Below are 24,993 nucleotides of genomic sequence, written 5' to 3'. Positions count from 1 at the left end.
GGTATGAATGTCACAAGGTGAGAAAAATGTGCAGCCTGATCGGGACTGGAACCGGGGAACCTCAGAATACCATACCCCAGCTCTACCTACTGAGCTTAAAATACGGCTACTTACACATCCTCTCTCCTAAATAGTGAATATGCATGAATATGCAGATGTCATTGTGTTTTGACAATACTATTTTCCATGTTATATCTTAATAAGCATCTCAATAAACCTGAGCTAAAAAATCTAACTCACTTTAAAAATATTTTTTACAAATCACTCAAAAAAATTGATATACATATATATTTTGATACAACTTCATGTGCAGTTCATGACAAATCAAATAAATAATGAATCAATCATTTACATATATTAGAAATTCAAATATGCATACGTCAATTGTAGCATTACTGTCTGTTAAATAATCAAATACACCAAAAGAGGATAAACAGATCTATGGTAAAATACTAGCTAAATGCCCTTGCGCAGCCAGATGAAAATTTCCCTTGATTTTTTGCAGCCAAAACAAAGAAAAAATACACTGACCTGGCATTAATGCACAGACAGATAATTTTAGTTTAAATCTTTGGCTAAATTTTTCCAACAATGTCCTAGGAGAAGGGGTGGTGACTACAAATGACTTTGTGCTGACATTAAAAACTTTCACAAAATTGTTTTTGTTTTTTTATATCGAAGTTCTACTCACTTTGTTTAAAAGGTTTATAGTAGCAAATTAATGGCGGTTTTCCTAAATGCTTTTTAGGATCTTCTAACTCTAGACATATACAAACAGCCTTGCCGTCAGGTAAACCAATACAATCTCTCCTTGCCTTGTTCTTACAATGGTAACATTCTAACATTTCTAAAATAAAACAAAATAGAAAAGTATTCTAACAATATGTTCATGGTAATCAAAAAAATCTATATGTACAAGTCCTTATACAAAAAAAACCACATATAAATAATAAAAAATGAAGCCTTGTTTATATTTATCAGTTGTTTTTATAAGAGAAAACACTTTAACTATATACTGTACAAAGACAGGATGTTAATTGTGTAATTATCAGAAATATACAAGCAATTTTTATTTTAATATTTCTGAATTTATTTTAAACTAGAAATGTGTCCATAGGACACGGGTGCCCCCACCGCGCCACTGTTCTGTCAATCTTATGACTCTAGGTCAAATGTTTTTTGAAAACTAAAAATCTTTTACTAAGTAAAGGGCAAGAACTTTACAAATACTGAATAAATCCACAAGCAAACCCCAAGGTGCATAAGTACACATGCTGATCAACATTCTTTTAAACTTTCAGGCCTACAAGTGAAATACTTTTTGAGCTATGCATGAACAAGTTGAAAATTGCAAATTTATACTACTGTAAGTCAAAGGCAATAACTCTAAAAACTGAAAAAAATCCACATGCAAAGTCCCAGGTGCATAGCTTCACAGTGATGTGAATCATTATTCCTGTAATTTAGTGATGTTGATCATTATTCCTGTACAGTTCGTTGATTCTAACTCAAGCACTCAAGGAACAAATAACAACATAATGAAACGGTTTTTACTAAGTCAAGGGAAATAACTCTACAAATACTGGATAAATCCACAAGCTAAACCCCAGGTGCAAAACTAAATATGTTGAGCAACCTTCCCATAAGGTTTAATGACTCTAGGTCAAATCCTTTTTGAATTACATGCAACACAAGTTGAAAATTGCAAAATTTTACTAAGTCAAGGGCAATAACTCTAAAAATACAAAATAAATCCAATCGAAAATATCCGGTGCACAACTACACATGCTGATCAACATTCCTGTAAAGTTTCATGACTGTAGGTCAAATACTTTTTGAGTTACATGCGACACAAGTTGAAAATTGCAAAATTTTACTAATTCAAGGGCAAAAACTCTAAAAATACTAAATAAATCCAGACGAAAATACCCAGGTGCACAACTACACATGCTGATCAACATTCCTGTAAAGTTTCATGACTCTAGGTCAAATACTTTTTGAGTTACATGCGACACAAGTTGAAAATTGCAAAATTTTACTTAGTCAAGGGCAATAACTCTAAAAATACTAAAAATATCCAGACAAAAGTACCCAGATGCACAACTACACCTGCTGATCAACATTCCTGTTAAGTTTCATGACCCTAGGTCAAATACTATTTGAGTTACGTGCGGCACAAAAGAGAACGGATGGACGGAAGGAAGGACGTACGGACAAGGGTAAATCTAAATGCCTGCCACTAAAGTGGGGGCACAAAAATGTGTAACAGAATAATACTTCGTTGACATAATTTCCCCATTTTTCCGGCAGGACATGAGCAAATAAAATCAAAGCTTGGCCTTGTTTTACTTGGTAATTCGTAACATTTTCCTTTTCTGCAAATATCACGACCTGATGTACATGGCGAACCTTTAATATAAAATGAGAGTCTTAAATATAAAAATAAGCATGTTTGAAACAAAGCTGAAAGTCACAAAAAATGTACAGTTTTGAATAAGATGCAAAGACTTTGATGTGAAATGAAAATATTCATTAAATAGTCACACCGCAATTGTAAAGATCATAATTTTGTTGACTTTCCAGCTTTACTGGTGGAAGAAGAGTCCAGATGCCCCTCTGTGCTTTATTTCAGACACAAATGGACATTTGACTAGAACCATCATCCGAAGTCCTCTTGGAATTCAAACCCAAAGCTGTGAGGGCCAGGTGATATCATTTTAGTGAACAACCAAAATCACTCAGCTATGGACACCCCCAACTATATATTCACAGTTATAATATACATACCCTTTTCAACATCAATACATGTCAATAGTTTATCATTCTAGTCACTTTTATACTCCTTTTTTTTAAACAGTACAATAACAGTTTATTATAAGTTTCTTATTATGTTTAAAAACAAATCAATTTTTTTCTTTACGATATAAAACTAGAAATGTGTCCATAGGACAGGGATGCCCCCACACGCCACTGTTCTGTCAATCTTATGAGTCTAGGTCAAATATTTTTTGGACTACATGTGCCACAAGTTGAAAACTAAAAATCAACAAAGGGCCATTATTCTGTTAAATTTGGTCGCAGCAAAAATTCCTTCCTTTACTACCATCTACACATTAAGGTTGTTAATCCCTGGAAGTTTAAGCAAAATCTGCCATCCGGTTTAAGAGGAGTTGCATTCACAAAATTTCTACATAGTATATATTGAAAAAATCAACAAAGGGCCATAATTCTGTAAAATTTGGTCGCAGCGAAAATTCATTCCTTTACTACCATCTAAACCCTAATTTTGTTCATCCCTGTAAGTTTAAGCAAAATCTGCCACCCGGTTTAAGAGGAGTTGCGTTCAAAAAATTTCTACATAGTATATAGTCAAAAAATCAACAAAGGGCCATAATTCTGTTAAATTTGGTCGCAGCAAAAATTCCTTCCTTTACTACCATCTACACATTAAGGTTGTTCATCCCTGGAAGTTTAAGCAAAATCTGCCATCCGGTTTAAGAGGAGTTGCATTCACAAAATTTCTACATAGTATATAGTGAAAAAATCAACAAAGGGCCATAATTCTGTTAAATTTGGTTGCAGCAAAAATTCCTCACTTTACTACCATCTACACATTAAAATTGTTCATCCCTGTAAGTTTAAGCAAAATCTGCCATCCGGTTTAAGAGGAGTTGCGTTCACAAAATTTCTACATAGTATCTAGTCAAAAAATCAACAAAGGGCCATAATTCTGTTAAATTTGGTCGCAGCGAAAATTGCTTCCTTTACTACCATCTACACATTAAGGTTGTTCATCCCTGTAAGTTTAAGCAAAATCTGCCATCCGGTTTAAGAGGAGTTGCGTTCACAAGATTTCGGGACGTACGGACGGACGGACTGACTGACTGACTGACTGACGGATTGACGGACGGACGGACAAGTGCAACGCTATATGCTCCCACATTGTGGGGGCATAAAAATCTATTATGCATAGGCTATATATCAATCAACAAATTTTTGACAATTATATACAATGTAAAAAGGTATTCCTCAAGGGCTGTTCAAATATTTGTTTCTTAAACTTACTAGATTTGACAAGAGCAGTAACCTCTTTTTGTATCAGTGTATACCCAGCAGTTTCTGCGAGATCAGGAATACAAAATCCGTACTCTCCTCCGTGGTATTTGTTACACATGCAAATTGGCCCATATAGCAATGTGTCAACACAGAAGTTCTTTCCTCCTGGTCTATCAATCACATAATCTGAAGACATGTATATATGAGCCGTGTCACGACAAAACCAAAGTAATGCGTTTGTGACCAGCATGGATCCAGACAAGCCTGAGCATCTGCTCAGTCTCATCAGGATCCATGCTGTTCACTATCAGTTCTTTACTTGTAATAGCCGGTTTGTATTAGCAAATAGCATGGATCCTGATCAGACTACGCGGATGCGCAGGCTGGTCTGGATCCATGCTGGTCGCAAACGCATTACGCTGGTTTTGTCGAGACGCGGCTCATATAAATTTTCATACAAGCTATAGAATAAGTGTTTAAAACATTAAATCATTTGAGAAAGTCTCCAAGGTAGAGACTTTGAAAAACACATTGTCAATGTCTATGGCTCTTAAAAAAAAATTGGCCATCATCAAAGCAAAGATCAAAGATTAATAATATAAATGTCAATCAACACTTTATAACCAAAGTCTCGAAATGTTGTATTTTTTTCTGTCTATGGATACTTGCAGACCATTTTCCTAAGGGGATAATTAGCAACACAATTTAGGAACTATAGAATACATCTCATCTAGGAAATGTGTTTTATAATTGACACACATGCCGACACATTTCACTGTTTCATTCAGTCTACCAACATACAATAACAGCAAAACAAACAGATAAGTGCAAATCTAGAAGCACCCCCACCCCTAAAGTAAGGTGACGGCATAAGAAACTTGGGGTGTTTGAAATTGAAATAAAAATTACAGTACTTACCCTTATGACAAAATTCCCCACGTTTTTTCCCGGCTTCACACTCACATGCCATCCAGTCCCTATCCTTATATTGACCATAGTTCCTACACTGTTTGCCTGTAGAACATTCATATCGACCTGGTTTGCATCTTTTCTGCCAGTCTATAGAAAAATACAAACTTCATCATTCATGCCCTGTAAGTTTGTGATTTCCAGTATTTTGTTAATAGAGCTTTTAAGGAAAGAAAATTAGTATTTTAATGTCTAAGTAATTTGTAGAATGCTCACTGCCATGATATAAATAAATCAAAATGAGCCGTGTCATGACAAAACCAACATAATGGGTTTGGGACCAGCATGGATCCAGACCAGCCTGCACATCCGCGCAGTCTGATCAGGATCCATGCTGTTCGCTATCAGTTTCTCTACTTCTAATAGGATTTGTAAGCGAACAGCATGGATCCTGATCAGACTGCGCGGATGCGCAGGCTGGTCTGGATCCATGCTGGTCGCAAACCCATTATGTTGGTTTTGTCATGACACGGCTCGAATAGTTCTCAATAACAAACTTTTTTTTTATGTTTTTGGTAAATCATATACAAACATTTAAAGTTCAGACTTACAAATTATCTTACATGTATACATTAAATGGCTTGTATTCATTTTTTTTCTTATTAAATCAATAACAATGAAGACAAATATAGAAATTTCACATGTTATAGTTATTGGAAAATCAATTCGCTTTTTACAATCAATAAATCATACAGATTTTTTTCTCCTACTGATTAAATAAAACTGAAAAGTCATGTTGAAATATCTAAAATTAGCATCACTTACGAAGAAAGAACGTTTTATAATAGCATATCAACGGTGGCGTCCCTAATTTCTTTTTGCGATCCTCCAATTCAAGACACACGCACGTTCCTGTACCATCCGGTAAACCTATACAATCTCGTCTTGCCTTGTTCTTGCAATGAAAACATTCTAACATTTCTGTAAAACACAAGATTAAATATTAGTGACACAACTGCAAGATGGATGCTCCTCAACAATGCTTATACCATTGCCTTACCATTTCAACTAAAAAATGTATTTATATAACGCAGATGTCCACACATTCTCATACATTTCCACACTTCACTGTGTTGTCAGTCTATGAACAAACAACATGACAGCAGGGCAAAAGAATGCATGAACAAGGGCAAATCTATATGTTTGAAGTCATAATGACCTTGACCTCATCAACATGAGTATTACTCAAATGGTAGTGGTCAATAGATGGTACTAACACTTTGGGAAGTAAAAAATATGAGTAAATAAAATATAGATGAGATAAAAATCAAAGCACAAAAGGCGCTGAATTTGTTTGGGTCTAAGAATATCAGAAAGGTGAAGGTTGTGAGATTATAAACCTATTTGTTTTTGTAAAGTGCCACCAATGCTTTCCAGCATTTTAATTGTAGTAAGTTTGCTATAAGACTAATTTAAACAATGTTTATTTGACTTAAGGTGACAACGGAGTCAATTATCACTGAAAATACCTAAAATGAGATTTTTTGCTAAGAAGATTTATCAACCTTTTCTGAACACATTCGTGATTTAATTTTGGAAGCAGTTAGTTCCAAAAAATGGTGTTTTTAAACGTTTTAAAACGGTACCTATACTATTTGTATCTGCTATTCGCCTAACCTGTCGATTATCGATAACGCTCCGCCCCCTGTTGAGGCATCAATGAGGGAAATCGGTAGTTCCATATATCCGTGAATTACAGGTCCATACTGGTCCATACTTCACGTAATACATGTATCGTACAAACTACCGTACATCTTTTATGAATATCTAAAACATTTAGCCTTTTTTATAAATTAAGAAAGTGTCGGCCAATGTACGTAACATAATGTATTGAACATAAATAATTTAAGCATAGCGGCAAATCGCACGACCACGGGGTCGATTAAAAATGTAGTTGCTAAAATATCCATAATGTGTGAAAATAATTTGTCTGTCCCGTTAATCTGATATATATTACATTGAGTTGATAGACTTATGTACAGATTCAAGGGCTTACTTTACATTCAACCTCGTTTTCTAACAATGTGAAGTAAAACAACAACAAAAACAGACAACATTTTTTATGTGAACGCCTATATATATATATGACTTGTGGTAAGGTGTCCCTGACAAATTTCTAAAACCATTTTGGATTGTCTAAGGATGATTATTTCTCTATAAAAAAGATGTTAAAATATATTCTCAGTGAAAAATAAATTGTTCGCCAGTAAATCGGACACAGTACTAATAAATCTGGGACAAAGTATGAAATTTATTGTCTATCCCGGTAGAAACTGGATCTCTATGCCGTGCATAGATGATATTCAAAATAGAAGTCAAGAAGGCCAGATCATAATGATCGAGTAATACCTTTTATTTCTATTAAAATATGTGAAGCATCATCAATTTGGTGGGAAAAATATATAATATCCCGTTCTTATTTGTACATTTACCATGACTTTAATAGACTGTCAGAAGCTCAGTTTTTTGTTATTTTTATTTTATATTTTAACAGAATTTCATACACGAATACACAGGCAGAGTGACACTGGTATAATACAATAATAATGCTGATGATGAATAATAATAATAAACTTCAAAAAGGAAACAATTTAATTAATACCCCGCTAGCGGTGCGCAAATGCGTTCCATTTCCCCCCACTGAGTGCCTCAAATTTTACCGATAGTCACGTGACAATGTGCGACAGATACCAGACGGATCGTAAATCACGTTAAGAATTGAAGAAATTTCGGCTATAAACTGATATTAATCAGCAGCTTTTTAATTGGTCAGATGTCACTGGGTCATAAAAATGTTGTTAGAGTATGTTACCACAACTTGTGACCCTCTCTGGTGCGATATTTGTGTATTATGCAATTATTTAGCGTGAAACGTAGGGTCCGAGAAGAACAGCCGATTTATGACACTTCGTTTGATGCGGGTCGGACTAACTTTGAATCGGCATAACTTTTTTAATAATCAAGCAATTAACATGCGGTTTAAAGCACATGAAAGGAAAATTCATTTACGGAGGGAACCGTGTCAGGGATTTTTTGTTTGCTTAATCAGCGACTTAATTATCTTTAATTACCTAATATGTATGGTGAAAAAAGCCGCATAAAATGTTTGACGTTACGTAATATTTTTTTGAGAAAAGATAGAAAAAATTTGAGACACGGTTCCCCAGATAATATAAGTATGGTTATTTTCCAAAAGTTTGATGACAAAAAAATAAAAAATGACTTTGATATGACGTTTTAAAATTTTAGGATTTTTATTCAAAATCAATCATTTACAAAGGCATTTTTTTCAAATATGTTATTTTTTATGATGATCAACGACATTTAATGCACAAAGATTAAATAAATAACAATTATTACTAAAATAACTTGGTTTAAATGACATATTTGTGAGTACCACGGAAAGTGTCTGTTGTCACCTTAAACAATTTGAAAAAAAATGAGTTGCTGGGATTTGAACTCCAGACCTCTTGCTTCCTAAGTGAGCTCGCAAACCCCTCGGCCACGGTGAATTTACTTGTTAACGGCCTGAAGAAAACTATATTATTCTATATTACGGTTTGTAACGACGCTAACTGTTGTTTAACATGTAAATAATCATGGAGCTTACTATAAGCATTTATATCTATAAAGAATAAAACAATATTAGAAATCTTTGACCATTCAGGAATTGTTTTGCTTGAAAATTAATGCGCCTGTCATTTGACCATCTTTACACAGTGATCTCCCCTGAATTTTTCGGCGTTAGTTTACATCTAAAGGGAAGTAACCGCTTAAAAAAAGCGGACTACTTTCGGCACTTGCAATTAACAGCATTAGAGTCTGAAATTTCGCTACCATTATTTGTTTGGTCTGACAACCCAAACAAATAAAAACTATAAGTACATGAGTAATTAAGTTTATTAGGATTGGCAACTTGAAACTATATGCTTCACAAAAACAGTTTAGTATGCACAAAAACATCAGGTGCTTTGGAATAGTCTGTTTACGGCAAATCAAAGCACTGAGAGCACTGAGGATGCAAATTAAGTGCAGCTGCACTTATATGCAATATATGTTCATCTTTCAATCAGAAGAAAAAACATTTATCATTTACAGGGTAAAATTTCAAAAAAGTACTGACTGAATAGTAAATAGTGCAGACGCACTGGCTGTTGATCTTTGCCTGCACTGAGTGGTCTCATGGGTAGAATTAGTTGTTGCCAGCTAAGAGTTCAACAACCTTAAAACAATTCTTGTCAAAATATTTTTTAAGGCAATATTTTTTCATACTGCTTGATTTGGTACTTTTGATATTTATAATTTCAGCATAATAACATTTTTTTTCAGGCATCATTCGCTCAGTATTAAGAATCCAGTCTCATCAGTTTTCTTTGATTTTAAGTTTAACAATTGAGCCAGGTCACGACAAAACCAACATAATGGGTTTGCGACCAGCATGAATCCAGACCAGCCTGCGCATACACGCAGTCTGATCAGGATCCATGCTGTTCACTATCAGTTTCTCTACTTGTTATAGAGTTTGTAAGCAAACAGCATGGATTATGATCAGACTGCGCGGATGCGCAGGCTGGTCTGGATCCATGCTGGTCGCAAAGCCATTATGTTGGTTTTGTCATGACACGGCTCATTATTATAAACAGTGCAATATAAAATACATGTACCAATATTGTCAAGGGTTCGTTAAAAACTTACTATCTTGACAAAATTTTCCAGTTTTCCCAACAGGGCATGAGCAAATGAAGGCAAAACTTGGAACTTGATCGCTCTTCTCCTCCATACATGTCCCTCTCTTACAGATATTTCTGCTAGCTTTACATGGGGAAACTGTAGCGAGCATAAAATAATCTTCAACTTCATACATGTAATATCCCAGTAATAAACACAACAGATATATGAGCCACGTCATGACAAAACCAACATAATGGGTTTGCGACCAGCATGGATCCAGACCAGCCTGCACATCCGCGCAGTCTGATCAGGATCCATGCTGTTCGCTATCAGTTTCTCTACATGTAATAGGGTTGGTAAGCGAACAGCATGGATCCTGATCAGACTGCGCGGACACGCAGGCTGGTCTGGATCCATGCTGGTCGCAAACCCATTATGTTGGTTTTGTCGTGACACGGCTCATATATTTTACCAAGTATGTAGAATTTAGACAAAGTGTATTTTCTAAACCTTTTATAGATTTAATACTTCTTTTCAAAAGAACTTCTCTAACAAATTTTTAATCTTATGTTTATTGTGTTTATACAACAGAACAACTATGTAATTTTTAAAACTTTGTATGAATTAGTTTTGACAAATTTGATATTTGAAATGATGTTATTCTGAACTCAACAAACATGAGATTTTCTAATCTAGGGAAACAAACTAACTAATATCACTATAACTTCATTATAAATTCACTGCTATTCAAAAGAGTGATTAACAGGTTGCACTTAGTACAAATATAAATAATTATCAACCAAGCTGATAAAGTTTTTTTGTTCCTCAGGATTAAATTGGGAAGACCCACATTTGCAAAATTATGGAGCAATTCTCTATTTATAACAGTTCATAAGTATTTTACGTGACTTCATTGTAAAAACTGTAACATAAAAATTCCAGAGTAATTATTCAAAGCAAGTGTAACATAAAACAGTAATAACTTGAAAAGCACTCACCAGGTTTTGCAGCTGTTATTTCACCACTTTTATCTGTTTTCATGCCAGGTGTCTTTTTCAGCAGCGGAATGCAAAAGCCATAATCCCCATACCTGTTACACATGCAGAGTGGCCCATAAACCAGTGTGTCTATACAGAATAAACGCCCACTTGGTCTGTCAAACACATAATCTACACAAAAATTTATAAAAGCATGTTATAACATATATGAGCCACTTCATGACAAAACCAACACAATGGGTTTGCGACCAGCATAGATCCAGACCAGGCTGCGCATCCGCGCAGTCTGATCAGGATCCATGCTGTTCACTTACCAACCCTATTACAAGTAAAGAAACTGATAGCGAACAGCATGGATCCTGATCAGACTGCGCGGAAGCGCAGGCTGGTCTGGATCCATGCTGGTCGCAAACGCATTACGTTGGTTTTGTCATGACGCGGCTCATATGCTTTCACTATTTTGACAGGTTTAAAGCATATTTTTAAACCCAACACTGCTGAATATCAATAATGGACTTGTCATTCTTTAATTTTGGAACAGTTGATTGTTATTTTGAGGGGTCTCAATATCAAAATACTAAAGTTAAGCAGCAATCAGAAAAGTATCCTGTCAGATGGCAAAGATGTGCAAGCTGGCCGGCGTGTAAACTTATTTCAGGCATATATGTCATTCAAGTCAGTGTCGCGTTCAAAATGTTAAATTAATTATCAACATATTTAATTCTAGGAATGGAATCTTAGATTTATCTTAAAAAGACCTTAAAAATATTTTATTGAACATAACAAGTCCTATCTATATTCTAGCAAGTAAATTCAGAATTATATGTTCGACAAAAACAATTTGATTCTGAGTCAATATATATTACCATTTTCACAGTGTTCCCCTCGTTTTTCACCTGCCTGACACTGACATGCCACCCAGGGTCTATTTGGAAACTGTTGATAGTTAACACATTTCTTGCCTCTTCTACATTTATCGTTGTCATCTTTGCATTCACCCTGGTCCTCTGCAAATGAAAACAAAGATTTTCAATGTCATTTATTTGCCTCTGATCATATTGCTCACTACAAGTTGATTCAGGAACAGATTCATAAGTGTGATAATTTTAAGCCTGTAACTTCCAACACAATTGAACAAAATGAAATTCTGAGTAACCTTAAATTTTTTCCATTATCAGAGTACAAATTATTCATAAAACTTACCCTTATGAAATCTTTTGTAGTAGCATATCAATGGAGGACGTCCTAGATGTTTTTTGGGGTTCTCCAAATCCAGGCAAACACACACAGCAGTTCCATCTGGTAAGCCAATACAATCTCTTCTTCCACTGTCCTTACAATGATAACATTCTAACATTTCTAAAAATAGAAACACATTTCCTTTCACCTTTAATATGCCAAATTTATGGAATAGACTTACCATGTTTTGAATAAGGAACAGTTCATATTTTATTTTAAGGAATTTCAATATAACAAAATATCAACAAGAGCTGTCCATGAAACAGCAAACCTGACTATTATAAGAAGTTGCCTAGAAGTGGGAATGATGAACACTTAAACAAGTTTTTAAAGTTTCAAAACAATACCTGAAAGGGTACAGAAAATAAGTGGGAAAATTGGACAACCTAAATAAAATTTTAAGTACAAAAAGGGGCATAATTTGGTCAAAATCCATGACAGAGTTATGTCCTCTTGTCTTGAAGTGGGGATGTTGGTCAGTAATTAGAATTTAAAGTTTCAAAGCAATACCTCCCAGGAAATAAGTGAGTATGCTATGAAAAACTAAACCAAACTAAAAAAGGGGCATAATTTTGTCAAAATCTATGGTGATCTTACATCATTTCTGTTTGCTCATTTTAATATCTTATCATGTAGAACTTAAATAATAGGTGTGGTACAAAAAAACTTAACCAAAAGTGTAACAACAATGCCAGGGTGTGTAGACTAGCTATCCCTATCATATAAATATAATAGTAAAGCTAGCAATGGAACTGATAAAAAAAAAAAATTAAAGGAATTCCACTGAGGTCCAAAAGCCAAAATATAAGATTTGAATTTCTTACAAAATTTAGCTAAGACATTTAAAACAAATAGATATGAAAAATAAGCATATGCGTATCGGAAAAATGCTCAGAAATAAATTGAAAATCGTATTTTTGTGCTATTCCTTGAACTCAATTTAATGAGTGAAAATTTGAAAAGCATTGCAACTCTTTTCAATTTTTGGTTGTTTTCACAGTAAAAATAACTATTCTTGGAAAAAAGGAGTAAGCAAAATACAATGTAATCTGAATTTTTGCACACATGTTATTGGTCTAGACCTATATCAAATGGAACATTAATCTCGGAACATTATATCCAGTTTCGTCATGTAAAAAAAAAAACCTCATTGGAGTCCCTTTAACAGCCAATGTTTTAGTCTGATCAGATTGCTTACAGATCCTGGCTGACAATCCTATATTGGTGGCATGGTGGTGTATGACAGTCATTACATCAAATGGTACATTTATCTGGAAAAAATATTTTCAGTCCCATCATGTCAAAAAACCTCAGTGGAGTCCCTTTACACCCCAGTTACACAGAACCATCGGTGATTGATCAGTAGTTTTTTTAGCCAAATTATGGAGTGAACCGATGACAACGTATTTAACACCTATATCACCTATTGGCCACCTGTTTTCCACCTATCAACTGCTTTTAGGGAAAGATAAGTTTCATCGGTTAAAAATCACCGATTGGGATTTTTAAACATGTTTAAAATTCTCGATCGGTGAAAATATTTTACAAATAACCGACAGCAACCTATATCACGAGATATGCAAGCTCTTAATCACCGATATCGCCGATCGGACAAAGATAACCAAATATGAATCACCAACCATATCTGACAGAAAGTGTTTAACCACTTATGACTAGCTATCAAACACCGATTAATCAGCGTTACGCCCGATTTAGCTCCGATTTACAAACGATAAAAACCGATAGTATTTCAGCATTTTTATCACCGACCCAACCTCATTTGAGTTTGCTTTCTGTCACCGATGGCCGTTTACACAGAAAACCAGAAATAAAATCACGCATGACAACCGATCATAACAGCCAGTAAATTTAAATGAAATGACCGATTGGGGACCGACCGTCTGTGTAACTGGCCCCTTAACATCAACATTATAATATTGGCATGTATTAAGATATAATCAATGCCGTAAAATGAAACTTTACAAGATAAATACAAGGTAGTCTAACTAGACAAAACTTTTTGATGTATTAGGTTAAGACGCGAACATATTAACATTACGCGAGAGGTAGTTGCCTAAGTTATATACTACAGTATAGGATACTGTATGTAAGTTTCGACCATATATTTTTACGTTTTAAATTTTTGAGTCAGTGCACAGCCATTGTATAAAGTGTACAAAACCTATTTTAAGTGTTTATTTTTAAAAGTGGCCCTAATAAGTGGCCGTGAAACGGTGCTATTGAGAAGTTTATTTATTTATTTATTTTGTAATTTTATTGCTATGTAATTTTAATTGAATAATTTCTTAAATAGGCTGTGCACTAGACTATTTTTACCATACAGTCTCATGGTTATTATCAAAATTGGGAGGTGCTGGCTACAGATTACCCATAATGTCAAAAAAGACTCCATATTGTATATATCCCTTTGCCCCCCGCCCCGTGTTATTTTTTATCTATCTTTTTTATTCCTGTATATATAAACTAGTATCCTTAATACTAGTAAACGTGAACCCGTGCCCCCATATGGAGCAATACGTTTATCACGGGTTCACTCAAGCATGAGATTTTCTTAAATATGTTACATAAAGACTATCTCATCACATTATGGGTAACCAAGTTATTATTATTAGCCATATTTGGGACTTAGATTTTCTCTTATTCTTCTATGAATTGTTCAAGTAATAGAAGATTAATTATTATGTGTGATATCTAGATGCATAATAATTTATAGACCATGAGACAGTGATAAATAGATAAGGCCGTTTCCACCACATTTTAACTTTCATATTTGTTTTAATTTTGAAATAAAGTTGGTAAAAACACGTATACATTGGATGCAACGGGCACCTGCTAAATCTCTATCACGTTCGCGCGACAAACTTGTCGATATAGGTCAATCCGAAAATTAAGAAAATTTGCAAATTATCACAAAACCGGATTGACCTCCTTATTTTGTAAACAGAGAATTTTCGGCCAATGAGAACAAAGGAGGCAATCCTCTCTAAACCAATCAAAATTAACTTTATAAAGCGGGTGTTCGGTAGAACTTACAAAAATTACAAAATTTAAAACAAACTGTGCTAATTACAAACATGTAATTAACTATATGCATCCCAATGTATACGGTTTATAACATTTAAATAGAAACCAACATAAATAACAGCAGTCCACAATGAATTGGTCAGAAAACGTTCCTGACATGCCTTCTTCGCAAGTATGCGAACTCTACAATATAGGTAATATTTTAAAAATTTTTTAGTTATACTAAATATAAGATAGACCTGTTATAAAAGACGGTAACTTGTATAAACGTCTTGGCCAATTTTAAAATAAGTGCTTTTTAATAATTTAATTTTAGAATTCTTAATCTTAGTATGGGATTGCCCCATCTTCCTCCCATGGCAGAGGTTGTACGTAGAGACTACCCTGTCATGGGGGATATGGTATGCACATAAACACATGTACGGATATAACAATAAGTAATTAAACATCAGCTCCCCCTTTTTAAAAGGTTATAAATGAAGTATATGCTCGCCCATATGGTCTCTTTCCGGTGGCGAGGGTAAACAAACCCAAACACACACACATGTATAACATAATGGAATTTTCAATTCCTATTAATTGTTTCACTGAAAACATCATATAAATTTTTCAAAAACCATTTAAAACGCAGTAGTTACCTCGTTGACAAAGCTTTCCAGTTTTTCCAAGTGGACATGAGCAAATAAAATTGAAATTTGGATCATATTTGCTTGGTAATTCAAAACAAGTGCCTCCATTACATATGTTACGCTCTGGATCACAAATAGAACCTGCATCTAAATGAAATATAATTTGATATTATATAGGCTTACAAGATAACATTTTCAATTTGTTTAATTAATTAAAATGTGAAATGTACTTCATCAGATATTATCTCAACTACAGCTTGTCTGTTTGTTTGTTTGTTTGTTTGCTTTTTGGCACATCAACACAGTCTAGGTCATATGGCCTTGAAACTGAAAAGGTGATTGTGGCTAACCTTGGGTGTAACAAACTTCAAAGCAACACCTGGGTCAAAACCAACTCACCTGCTTGAGCCAAGAAATGCATTAAGTTTCCATTTATTTGAAGCCATATAGCCGCCTCAATCGCTCATGCAAGGATAAACATGATGACTGCAATTCTTATACCTCAATCGATAAAGGCAACCCCTCAGCCACAAAGGGCACACTTCAAAACCACTTCAATTCTTCAAAATGTTGTTCTAGAATTCCAAACATTTTCCTCATAAAATTTGTAAAATTCCAAACATTTTCCTCATAAAATGTGTAAAATTCCAAACATTTTCCTCATAAAATGTGTAAAATTCCAAACATTTTCCTCATAAAATGTGCAAAATTACAAAAATTTTCCTCATAAAATGTGTAAAATTCCAAACATTTTCCTCATAAAAAGGGCAAAATTCCAAACATTTTCCTCATAAAATGTGTAAAATTCCAAACATTTTCCTCATAAAATGTGTAAAATTCCAAACATTTTCCTCATAAAATGTGCAAAATTCCAAACATTTTCCTCATAAAATGTGTAAAATTCCAAACATTTTCCTCATAAAATGTGCAAAATTACAAACATTTTCCTCATAAAATGTGCAAAATTACAAAAATTTTCCTCATTAAATATGCAAAATTACAAACATTTTCCTCATAAAATGTGCAAAATTACAAACATTTTCCTCATTAATTGGCCTGCAAAACAAACATTATACTGATGAAAAATTTCATAATAAAAAACTATATCTTATAAGATACAGTTAGGATCGGAATATCCGTCCTTAGAGAAACTGCCCACTGGCGGTACGGGAGTGATGGATGTTCTCACCTGAGAACCGCAAACATGTTAGATGTTTTTTCTTGCATAATCTGCCACATTCTATCGCATCTAAAATGTTTCAGCTCAATAAGATATTTTTTTATGGAAAATAATGTCATTTTTTAACAATAGCCTATGAATTTATAAAAAAAAATTTATACAGCAAAATGACATGATCATTGGCACATAGTTTCACTCTAAAATGTGCCAAAATGATGTCATTAAAATGCGGTTTATTGATAAAATGCACTAACATGACATTATTGTATAGCACATGATCATCTGGAACCCCTGCCAGCCCCCCCCCCCCCACCCACCCAATGCCAGATGAAATTTCCAGCATAGGCAAAATTAATATAAACACCAGTCTGATATGCAAGAACCAGATTTGTAGACTCAGGAAAACAACATGACAAGGATTTCTATATCTCAACTTTTTCACATGTAGTTTTATCAATAAGAATAAACATACATGTATTTCATTCAGTTTACTGCATGATCCAGATTTCCAGACAAAAAGGGCAGAAATAAATTCCCCTCCAATGTTCAGGCACCAATATGGGACTACAAATGTATTAAAAGATTTGATTTCATTAGTCCTTCACTTACCAGGTTTAATAAGTGCTGTATGGCCATTTTTAAAGTGTCTGTACCCAGTGGACTCCTTCACCTCGGGTATACAGAAGCCATATTTTCTTTTACGATATTTGCCGCACATGCATATAGGTCCATAAAGTATTGTATCAACACAATGGAACCGTCCCCCGGGTCTGTCTACCTTGTAATCTGGAAACATTAATCTCTATAATATTATCATGAATGCATGTTATTTACTATATTATTAATTAATATAATTACTATTATTATTTGTTATTAGTATTATAATAATTATATATGTTTCAAAATATGCTAGTATAATAATAATTATTGTTGATGGTATAATTTTCTTTATATTTATTATTATTTTCATTATTATTATTAATTTATTATTATTATTATGATTATTAAAGAAATGGCAAAAGCCGTCCATATGGCAAATAAGCCAAAATAACAGGCATGAAAGGGTTAAAATATGTGCGAGCTAACAGACAACAAGATGTAAATCAAACAAGTATTACAAGTCTATTTAGAATTTTAATCATAAAACTTGACTATTTTTAGTCTGAGCAAAAGAATATACATGTACATAAATATATGCAGATATTATCTGGATTTGCATGCATGCTTTTTGGTTTAAACATATTTTATTTGTCAAATACAAGAACAAATTTCACATGAGATGTACAATCAATACAAAAATAGGACTGGAAACAACCTACTGCTTATTGAAGTACATGCATTTTCATCAATGTATGCTTTTCAATTATATGAAACCTGTACTACATTTTGAGGAGACATTCTGATTTTCTATAAGGCCTGACATTATTCAACAAGAAACATGGCAATGCTACTAAACCAGATTTCCAACCTGAGCCAATGCAAGTCAAGGCTTTTTCCTGATTACCAAAGATGCTTTAATGGGTGAATTAAGGTCAAAGCTTAAGGTCAAGGTCATTTTGAATTATTAAATATGACAGTTTGTTCCTACATGTTATTTTGATCAAGTATGAACCAAATCCATTAATTACAAATTTGATTAATTTTTAAAATATAACCTTGACTGTAAAGGTCATTGACATAATGGATTCAAGGTCATATTCTGATAAAAAACCACTTCAAGTCACATGTAATTTTAATCAATTTTCATCTTACCTTATCTTACAGGAACTTCATAACAATGTCGCTCAAAGATGTTGCATTTTCTTGTATATTTAGTAAATGCTTTCATTTAATAGACTAGGAATATTTTGCGCTTTCAGTGCAAACAAACTATAGCAGTCACAGCAACAGGTTGCCTAATCTTCTGTAAACAGTAGAACACCATGAGGCTATAATGGTAAAAGTTTGTTTGTACCGCTTGGAAAAACCCACATTTGCCGAGCTCCAGATAACATTCTATTGTTTTCACATCACATACCTTCTGTACAATGATCGCCACGTTTTTTTCCCGCAGGACAATGACACCCGAACCATGGTCTGTCCGCATACTGTTGGAAGTTCACACATTGCTTGCCTGTGGGACATTCATAGCCACCATCTATGCATTTCTTATGGTAAGCTGTAACTAGTAGGTAAAATCAAGGTTTTTCTTGAATTTTTAACTGCCTTTAAGTAACAGATATGTAAAATCAAAGCACAGAAGGCACTGAATTTGTTTGGGTCTCAGAATGTCAGAAAGTTGAAGGTTGTGAGATTATAAACCCATTTGTTTTTGTATAGTAACACCAATGCTGTTTCAGTGTTATAATTGTTGTAATTTGGCTATAAGGCTAATTGCAATACTGATATTCAATTCAATGTTTATTTGGCTAAAACAATTTAAAGAAAATAAAATAATGATAAGAATAAAAACAAGAGCTGTCTGTAGGACAGCATGCTCGACTATTCTAAGTGCTTGATAGTAAAAGAGCCTTTATAAAGTTAAATTTTTTAAGTTCACAAAAGGGCTAATTTTTTTTTTTAATTCATGTTATAGGCCTTAGAGAGAGTCTAATTATACAGTATTGGCTTGACTATTCGGAAGGTAATGTCACAAGGGTGTTTTATTGAGTATAATAATACTAATTGCCTATGAATACATAAATTTCACAGAAAAGGTACAAAGGCTTTTTATTAAGATGTTTTATCAAGTAAATCACTGCTTTATTATTATGAATGCATAAAATTGTCCCAAAAAAGGCACAAACCCTTCAGTAGTTACTGAGATAACAGCTTACAAGCAAACCTTTACCATGAATTTCTAAGTTGAAAAAGGGTAGAAAAATCAGCCTAAATGCAAGATAGAATTATGGATCTTTGTCAGTGACCTACAATTATGACCCTAAATGCATATGTGAAGTTTTAAATAAATATCTTTAATAGTTATTGAGATATGTAAAACTTGCATGTAAACATTAACCAAGAGACTAAGTAGAAAAGGGGATATGAATCAGCCTCCAATTATGACCCTAAGTGCATGTGTAAAGTTTCAAGTAAATATCTTTGAAGACCTTTAACCAAAATTTCTAAGTTTCAAAGGGGCAAATAATTCTGCCAAATATTGCAGGCAGAGTTATGCAATTTTGCAAACTGATGTACATTGTTACTATAAAAAAAGTATTTTAAAATTTCAATTGAATATCTCGAGCAATAATTGAGATATTTGAATTTACAAAAAACTTAAACCAAAATTTTCTAAGTTAAAAAGGGGCATAATTCTGTCAATATTGTAGGCAGAGTTATCCAACTTGTCAATCTGATGTACCTTGTTACTATAAATAGGTATTGTAAGTTTCAATTGAATATCTCGAGCAATAATTGAGATATTTGAATTTACAAAAAAAACTTAAACCAAAATTTCTAAGTTAAAAAGGGGCATAATTCTGTCAATATTGTAGGCAGAGTTATCCAACTTGTCAATCTTATGTACCTTGTTACTATAAATAGGTATTGTAAGTTTCAATTGAATATCTCGAGCAATAATTGAGATATTTGAATTTACAAAAAACTTAAACCAAAATTTCTAAGTTAAAAAGGGGCATAATTCTGTCAATATTGTAGGCAGAGTTATCCAACTTGTCAATCTGATGTACCTTGTTACTATAAATAGGTATATTGTAAGTTTCAATTGAATATATCAAGCAATAATTGAGATATTTGACTTTACAAAAAACTTTAACCAAAATTTCTAAGTTAAAAAGGGGCATAATTCTGTCAATATTGTAGGCAGAGTTATTCAACTTGTCAATCTGATGTACCTTGTTACTATAAATAAGTATTGTAAGTTTCAATTGAATATCTCAAGTAATAATTGAGATATTTGACTTTACAAAAAACTTTAACCAAAATTTCTAAAGTTAAAAAGGGGCATAATTCTGTCAATATTGTAGGCAGAGTTATCCAACTTGTCAATCTGATGTACCTTGTTACTATAAAATAGGTATTGTAAGTTTCAATTGAATATATCAAGCAATAATTGAGATATTTGACTTTACAAAAAACTTTAACCAAAATTTCTAAGTTAAAAAGGGGGCATAATTCTGTCAATATTGTAGGCAGAGTTATCCAACTTGTCAATCTGATGTACCTTGTTACTATAAATAAGTATTGTAAGTTTCAATTGAATATCTCAAGTAATAATTGAGATATTTTGACTTTACAAAAAACTTTAACCAAAATTTCTAAGTTAAAAAGGGGCATAATTCTGTCAATATTGTAGGCAGAGTTATCCAACTTGTCAATCTGATGTACCTTGTTACTATAAATAAGTATTGTAAGTTTCAATTGAATATCTCAAGTAATAATTGAGATATTTGACTTTACAAAAAACTTTAACCAACGCAGACGCCGACGCGGACGCTGACGCCGACGCCGGGGCGACTACAATAGCTCTCATATTCTTCGAATAGTCGAGCTAAAAACAACAACAAAAAAACATAACATTGGCTTAACTGGGATTTGAACCCCAGACTTCTCGCTTTCTAAACATGAGTGTAACCCCTCGACCATGGGGAAGTTATATGGTAACTGTCTGAAGAAAAGCACATTATTCTTATTTAGGGTTTGTAACCCTTATTAATTTCGAGATATTTTGTTCACAGTAAACCTGTTGTTTAACACTGATGTAAATAATCATGGAGCTTAATATAAGCATGTATATCTGTGAAGAATTACAAAATATTAGAAATCTTCGATCAATCGGGAACTATTTTGTCTACCCCGAGAAGGCTTAAAAATTAATGCGCCTGTCATTTGATATTCTTTATGCAGTGATCTCCCCTTAGTTTTTTGTCATTAGTGTACTTATAAAGGGAAGTAGCCGCTTTGAGGAGTTTGGACTACTTTTGGATTTTGCAAATAAGCATATCAGGGTCTGAAATTTCGCTACCATTATTTATTCAGTCTGACGACCCAAACAAATAAAAAGTGTTAACATTTATTTATTATTAGAGGGCCATGATGGCCCTGAAGTCGCTCACCTGTATATAGGCCCCCCGGAGCGGGCCAATTTTAAACCCCAGGGCTTTTATTTGAATAAACTTGGTAAACACCCATTAGAAGATGTTTCATGCTAAACATCTAAGGTCTAGCTTGTTGGGTTTTTAAAAAAAAGATTTTTTAAGTTTTTTCTTTACACACATACTAGTATTTAAAAACAATGACACTTCTGGGGCAGGGCCAGTTTTGACCCCAGGGCTTTTATTTGAACAATCTTTGTAGACACTTACTAGAAGATGTTTCATGCTTAATATCTAAACTCTAGCTATTCGGGTTATTTCCAAGAAGATTTTTAAGTTTTGCTATACACATATAAGGAAAATCAATGTCCCCCGGAGCGGGGCCAATTTTGACCCCAGGGCTCTAAGTTGAACAAACTTGGTAGACATCCATTAGAACATGTTTCATGCTAAATATCTTAGCTCTAGCTGTTTGGGTTCTTTAAAAGAAGATTTTTAAGTTTTTACTATATTCATATAGGGGAAATCAATGAGCCCCTGGGGCGGGGCCAATTTTGACCCCAGGGCTCTTATTTGAACAAACTTGGTAGACATCCATTAGAACATGTTTCATGCTAAATATCTTAGCTCTAGCTCTTTGGGTTCTTTAAAAGAAGATTTTTAAGTTTTTACTATATGCATATAGGAAAAATCAATGACCCCCTGGGGCGGGGCCAATTTTGACCCCAAGGGCTTTTATTTGAACAAACTTGGTAGACACCCATCAGAAGATGTTTCATGCTAAATATCTTAGCTCTAGCTTTTTGGGTTCTTTAAAAGAAGATTCTTAAAGTTTTTACTATATACATACAGGAAAAATCAATGACCCCCTGGGGCGGGGCCAATTTTGACCCCAGGGCTTTAATTTGAACAAACTTGGTAGACACTCACTAGAAGATGTTTCATGCCAAATATCTAAGCTCTAGCTCTTTTGGTTTTTTTAGAAGATGATATAAAAAGTTTTTTCTTTTGGTTGCCATGGCAACCAGAGTTCTGCATGGAATTAAATTCTTTGAACAATTTTTAAAGGTGACCACCAAAGGAACATTCCTGTGAAGTTTGGATGAAATTGGCTCAGTGGTTTATGAGGAGATGTCATTTAAAGTAAAAGTTTATGGACGCCGGATGAAAAGCGATCACAAAAGTTCACTCTGTCACAAAGTGACAGGTGAGCTAAAAATTAGGGTTGTATAATCCACATCAACATGGGTGTACTTGGGAAAACTGTAATTAAAGTTATATTAAAAAGAATTAGTTTGTATTTCAAAATGAATGCTTCAATGTGAAATATTCTTGAATTAATAAAATTTAAAAGAAATCAAAGTAAAACCAGCCATCATATTGCATATACCCCAAATTCTTGTTCTAGACTTTATGTCGAAACATTATCAAGCAAAAATATTTTTCAGTCAAGGTCACTGTGCCATTAATTTTTATCAGCACCCAAAAACTATAGTGGTCTTTTACTCAATGAGGGTGATTAGCCTATGAAGTTTAAAGGCTATCAGATAGTTCTATAGTTATTGAGTGGAAACAAAGTGGTCCATTAACTGATAAACATTTGCAAACCAATTTAAACACCTTCTTTTTCGCAATAGGGCATAATGAAATATTAAGTAGTAAATAAATCGAAGTCCTTATAAACTTTTAAAAGATTGAAGCTGAAGTAAAATTAAATGGTTACACTCCCTGGTAACAAATACAGGAGTTATGAGATCATTTGCCCCCAACTCCAACTTAACACTTTTTCATGGACACCCTCAATTCAAGCACTCAAATTTCAAGCCACAGATCATTTTCAAGCACTTTTCAAGACCTGTGCAAACCCTTTACAGTGTCTGAGATACTCATTAGCAGTGAACACTATAAAGACATGCATTATACACAAAGTAAACTCCAATGCCATAAAAAAAATGATCATGATAAGAATAATGATATTATGATCTTATATGAGCCGCGCCATGACAAAACCAACATAATGCGTTTGCGACCAGCATGGATCCAGACCAGCCTGCGCATCCACGCAGTCTGATCAGAATCCATGCTGTTCACTATCAGTTTCTCTTCTTGTTATAGGGTTTGTAAGCAAACAGCATGGATCCTGATCAGACTGCGCGGTTTTGTCATGGCGCGGTTTATATGTTTAAATAGTAAAAAACCCTTTGAGGGCTTAGTGGTTATCATAAAATTTAATATACTTATGTTGAAATTCGGATTTTAAATTCCTTTCACTTACAAATGTACCATCACCTTTAAAAATAAATACAGTCCAACCCTGGTTATTTAACAACCCTTTTATACAAAAACTTGTCATTAAAGATCTGTAGATTATCCCGTTTCAATCTCTTGTCATTATATCAACAGACGTTTTTTCGAAATGCATTATCCGAATACCTATAGGTAATTATATATATTCTTAATCATATCAAAATACATTTTCAAATTTATTCATAAAAATTTACAACTCGCAAAATGTTCAATACTAACTATCTTTGAACATTTTGTAGTAACATATTAAAGGAGTATTTCCTAAATCTTTTTTGCGGTCCTCTAGTTCTAAACATATACAGACAGTGGTGCCATCTGGTAGACCGATACAGTCTTCTCTTGCCTCATTCTTGCAATGATAACATTCTAACATGTCTGGAAAAAAAACATAGGTGTAAAAATACTAAATTATGATAATGTCATTATCTTTTCAACAAGAATATGGGTTTTACGTTACAATAAACATTATAAATATGATCAAAAATGGATTACACATTTATATTTCTTCTACTACTTAGACTGAGACTTACTCAATTTTTCCATATAACTAGACCATTATAAATCATAAATAAGGGGTGCAATGGTCTAGTGGTTAAAGTGTCTGCTTCTCAACTTTGGGATCATGGGTTCAAGCTCTACACAGGTCACAATCATGATTCCTCATATGTCAAAGTAATGGATATAGTTCCATAAAACAGACTCAAAAGTGATTAATATAAGTTGCAAGAACTTGTTTTGCAATCGAGCTTAAATAAATATGTTTAAACTAAGATTAATAAAGGATTACCAGTACACATTTATGTTTCTTCTAATAAGACTGCAACTCACTCATTTTTTTTCCTTTATAACTAGACCATTATAAA

General features: G+C 33.6%; 1 protein-coding gene across 1 annotated transcript in view; it reads right to left on the bottom strand.

Annotated features, from left to right (window-relative positions):
- LOC132725730 (neurogenic locus notch homolog protein 1-like) overlaps positions 1-24,993 on the bottom strand; it is a 101,351-nt gene that overhangs the window by 47,112 nt on the left and 29,246 nt on the right. Inside the window, exons 15-27 of the mRNA XM_060710917.1 lie at positions 24,350-24,505; positions 18,805-18,951; positions 17,397-17,573; positions 15,617-15,754; positions 11,898-12,053; positions 11,561-11,701; positions 10,695-10,865; positions 9,721-9,852; positions 5,791-5,946; positions 4,975-5,115; positions 4,066-4,242; positions 2,278-2,409; positions 692-847 (exon numbers count right to left, since the gene is read on the bottom strand). Of these exons, the coding sequence (XP_060566900.1) occupies positions 692-847; positions 2,278-2,409; positions 4,066-4,242; positions 4,975-5,115; positions 5,791-5,946; positions 9,721-9,852; positions 10,695-10,865; positions 11,561-11,701; positions 11,898-12,053; positions 15,617-15,754; positions 17,397-17,573; positions 18,805-18,951; positions 24,350-24,505 (1,980 nt within the window). The remainder of the gene's footprint in view (positions 1-691; positions 848-2,277; positions 2,410-4,065; positions 4,243-4,974; positions 5,116-5,790; positions 5,947-9,720; positions 9,853-10,694; positions 10,866-11,560; positions 11,702-11,897; positions 12,054-15,616; positions 15,755-17,396; positions 17,574-18,804; positions 18,952-24,349; positions 24,506-24,993) is intronic.

The sequence above is a fragment of the Ruditapes philippinarum genome, unplaced genomic scaffold (genome assembly GCF_026571515.1).
Source record: "Ruditapes philippinarum isolate M1 unplaced genomic scaffold, ASM2657151v2 ctg2767_1_1_1_1, whole genome shotgun sequence".
Classification (NCBI taxonomy): Eukaryota; Metazoa; Mollusca; class Bivalvia; order Venerida; family Veneridae; genus Ruditapes; species Ruditapes philippinarum.
Note: the sequence above shows the minus strand (reverse complement) of the source record. Positions and strands in the feature narration are given on the sequence as shown.